This window comes from Mytilus trossulus, chromosome 9, assembly GCF_036588685.1.
Source record: "Mytilus trossulus isolate FHL-02 chromosome 9, PNRI_Mtr1.1.1.hap1, whole genome shotgun sequence".
NCBI lineage: Eukaryota > Metazoa > Mollusca > Bivalvia > Mytilida > Mytilidae > Mytilus > Mytilus trossulus.
Window position 1 is genome coordinate 9,588,510 of NC_086381.1, and position 4,531 is coordinate 9,593,040.

Consider the following 4,531-nt stretch of genomic DNA (forward strand, 5'->3'; position numbering starts at 1 on the left):
ATACGAGGACATCAACGGAAATAATAGAAACACTGAACTGCAACAAAAAATCCAGCGCAAACAGTGGAAACGGACTATTTGATAACAAATGCTATATTGCTGACTTGGTATAGGACCTTTAAAGAAAAGTGGTAGACTGATCCTGGTTTGATGGGTAGCCAAACCTCTCACTCATATAGAATTGTTAGAATTACCGACAGTGGGTACGAAATAGCACATATACATTGTAATTTTCAATGTAATAAACGTGACACATGTAGTAATAGTTGATGAATCACAAAATAGCATACATAGAAATATCTAAACACTTTATTGATTTGAAAGCGAACGCCTATACATTATTCTATCAGTTACTGCAATGGAATTCTCGTATAGTCGTTGTCCAATCCCATTTGTAAAATATGAAAAACTGGCATTCTTTTTGCTAAAAAAATTAAAAAATAAGTTAGTATGCTTTGGTTTTTGCAAACAGTGACCGAGGCATATAGCACTAACATGTCATTCCTGTTAAATCTACAAATAGACCTACTAATCTTATTAACGGCTGTAGATATTGACAAAGTTTCTGGTGAATGAGTATATAATAATTGATTACAGAAAAGTTGGTTTTTCGTTTCTGATGAAAGCTCTTATTTAGAATGCCAGTCTTAAAATTGGAAAGTTGTGATAAAAACTGTAACTGTAACTGTTTTCACATGAAATGATGTAGCCTTCTTCTCACTAGACAATGTATGTCGAAGCTATGTATTTACAGATTTACTTTTAGATTCAATAATTGAATAAAACACTTTTGTTTATATCGAAAACATGTAAATATTTCAATTGAATGATGTGATTGATAAAATTTCGCGAAGTGAAAGAAGCTGGCCATCACATGCATGCGCTTCATGTTTATTTTTGCTTTAATTTCGTATAAATTGAAGAGAAAAAAAGACCTGACTAAATAAAAAAAGTGCAATTTTACTGACTTATATTTAAACTGATCATCAGATATTAATGTTCCATCCCTTATTAATAAAGGTATAAAACTGACAATGAAAACGTAGAAAAAAGGGTAACAGATAAAATTATATATTCATTCATTTGTATAAAATCTAAACAGGCTATCTCTTAATTAATTTATTATAACGTTAACGAGTTATGTGTGTTTGTTGTACTCATACAGTATTGTCACTATCACGGAATAGTTCCGTAACAACTGTCATACAAGTTGGTGTTTTAGTTAACAATTAAGGTGGGAGATAACTCTGTAAAGTTGGCTAAACGTTTTAATTACGTTGTGTTGTAAAAGGAATATTAAGCTTCTCAATGATCAAAATTGGTGTTTGTCAAACTGCTATATAACCAGTGTAATTTTTCTGACAAAACGGTTGGTGCAAAATTTTTGAAATTTTTATATTTTGTTAAAGGGTCAAAGTAACTACTTTGACAAAATTTTATGGAAATTAAACTAGCCAAATTAATTTGAGTGAAAGTTTTGGGTACCACCTTAAAGCCAGATTTAACCCACCATACTGCCTGTACCAAGTCAGGATTATGACAACTATTATCCACTCGTTCGTTTGACTGATATCGTTCGAATTTGTCAGTTTTTATAGATATATCCCCTTTCTTAATTTGCCTTGAAGTTCAGTATTTTTATTATGCCTTTTTACATTGAGAACGTAAGATCACTATTTGTACACTCACGTTGTCTAGTCGGACTGTAAATTTAAAATTCCATCCACTTATAACCTGAAAACGACATTCTATTCAGTTAGGAAATACAATATTTATGATTATATATGATACATAAATTCCCTAAACAGGTTTTTAATGTGTTTTTTTTTTATCATCAACATTTTGTCAGATATTTGTTTTACTGTATCATGTATGCCATACATATATAAATTGTCTCTCCCAAAATCATAATTAAAAAATTATTTTGATCTTTTGCTTTTGTTATTTTTTGGAACTTTCCGTTTAGAATTTTTGGTTCGGTATTTTTGTTATTTTACTTTTTCCATGATTCATTAACTAAAAATGAATAATGTGCACACAAGACTAAACACGTTAAAATATTTTACTTTCTGTCTTCCTAAAATTAAGTCAAATTACCCTTTTTGGCGGGCAATTTTATTTTTCTACTTTTGCTTGTTATTACGGGGCGCCGAATGGGACTCTTGTGGTTTTGTACAAAATTCAATTCTGTCATAACAAAATCATTTTTGTCTTACAAAACTATGTGCTACAGACTTGTTTTGTGAGAACTTCAATTTTGTGATGACAAAATTCATTTGTGTAGACAAAATTCATTTTTGTCATGACAAAATTAATTTTTGTAGACAAAATTCATATTTGTCATGACAAAAGTCAATTTTGTCTTAAAGGTATGCAAATATAAACATATTTGCATACAAAGATGACTTTTGTTACCTGATATGGAAACTAAATCACAAAAGTCAATTGTGTACGGTAAGATTCAATTTTGTGAGACAAAATTGACTTTTGTGAGACAAAATTGACTTTTGTGAGACAAAATTAGACAAAATTGACTTTTGTGAGACAAAATTGACTTTTGTGAGACAAAATTCAATTTTGTCATTTTCGTTGAGACAAAATTCAATTTTGTCATTTTTGTTGAGACAAAATTCAATTTTGTCATTTTTGTTGAGACAAAAGTCAATTTTGTTAATTTTGTTGAGACAAAAGTCAATTTTGTAAATTTAGTTGAGACAAAAGTCAATTTTGTTAATTTTGTTGAGACAAAAGTCAATTTTGTCAATTTTGTTGAGACAAAAGTCAATTTTGTCAATTTTGTTGAGACAAAAGTCAATTTTGTCAATTTTGTTGAGACAAAAGTCAATTTTGTCAATTTTGTTGAGACAAAAGTCAATTTTGTGACGACAAAAATCATTTTTGTGATGACAAAATTCAATTTTGTGAGACAAAATTGACTTTCGTGAGACAAAATTGACTTTCGTGAAACAAAAATCAATTTTGTTGAGACAAAATTCAATTTTGTTAATTTTGTTGAGACAAAATTCAATTTTGTTAATTTTGTTGAGACAAAATTCAATTTTTGTCAATTTTGTTGAGACAAAATTCAATTTTGTCAATTTTGTTGAGACAAAATTGTGGGATTTGTCAATTTTGTTGAGACAAAAGTCAATTTTGTCTAACAAAAGTCAATTTTGTGTAACAAAAGTCAATTTTGTGTAACAAAAGTCAATTTTGTGTAACAAAAGTCAATTTTGTGTAACAAAAGTAATTTTTGTGTAACAAAAGTAATTTTTGTGTAACAAAAGTAATTTTTGTGTAACAAAAGTAATTTTTGTGTAACAAAAGTAATTTTTGTGTAACAAAAGTCAATTTTGTGTAACAAAAGTCGATTTTGTATGCAAATTAGTTCACAGAAACCAAACTAAACAAATTTAAATACAAAATTGACTTTTGTCGCTCAATTTTCAAATTAGGTAACAAAAGTCAAGTCTGTGTAACAAAAATTAATTTTGTCATGACAAAAGTGACTTTTGTCCGCTGATAGATAATTTTGTATGACAAAATTTCAAATTTGTAGTATGATACAAATTTTGTTAAACTGAACTCATTTTTGTTGATCAAAAGTCACTTTTGTCCGTACAAAATTGAATTTTGAGTACACAACCACAAGAGTCCCATTCGGCGCCCCGTAGTTATTGTTAGAGCATCTTCAATATTTTTAATTACTTCTTGGGAATTTGACATGAGCGTGCAAAACAAATATTTAGCCCAGTACTCAGCACTTTATATTGACATGAGTTATAATTGATATGTTCATAATTTTAAATTAACTGTTTAAAACTTTGAATTAATTAAATACTAAGGATGTTCTACCTCAGGAATTGATTACCATAGCTGTATTTAGCAAAAATTTTCTGAATCTTTGGTCCTCAAAACTCATCGACTTCGTACTTGAACATTTTTAACATGTTTTTATTCGAGCGTCACTGATGAGTCTTTAGAAGACAAAACGCGCGTCTGGCTTAAATATAAAATTTCATTCCTGGTATCTATGATGAGTTTATTTATGGCTTTGTTAAAACCAAATATTGCAAAATTCAAAATTTGGTTCCATGTTTTATTCTGAGTGAAAGTTAGTTTAGAACAGCTCCTCTTTGACTTACCTGCTCCTCTGCTTTCACAACGGTGGTGGTGTTAAACAAAATGTTTTCCGAGTCCAATTTGTCCTTGGCAGCCTTTATTACTATATCTGGGATGGTATCAACGTCTATATGATTCCATCCACCTGGAATCTGACAATTTACGTATATTATTCCAATAATCACAAATAAACAGGAAATTAAAATCTTCATTTTTCTAGATCTCTATTGAATCGCAAACTGACTCTTTGTGTTTAAATCGACACAGTGGATTCGTGTCTTATCTTCAATGTCTATAATATTGTACTTAATCGTCTGTCCTACGTTTCGTGTATTTTAAAATTTCATTCTTGTAGGAAGTGGGATAAGTATCTGTAAAATCAATCAAACAGTTGAGTTGACCATAACTA

At 29.5% G+C, this 4,531-nt stretch overlaps 1 protein-coding gene across 1 annotated transcript; it reads right to left on the bottom strand.

Annotated features, from left to right (window-relative positions):
- Positions 1 to 289: 289 nt before the first annotated feature.
- On the bottom strand, positions 290 to 4,531 carry LOC134683559 (uncharacterized). The gene is made up of 3 exons (XM_063542869.1): positions 4,146 to 4,531; positions 1,690 to 1,734; positions 290 to 424 (listed from the first exon to the last, which is right to left on the bottom strand). The coding sequence occupies exons 1-3, from the start codon at positions 4,332 to 4,334 to the stop codon at positions 347 to 349; spliced, it is 312 nt and encodes a 103-aa protein (XP_063398939.1). The 5' UTR covers positions 4,335 to 4,531; the 3' UTR covers positions 290 to 346.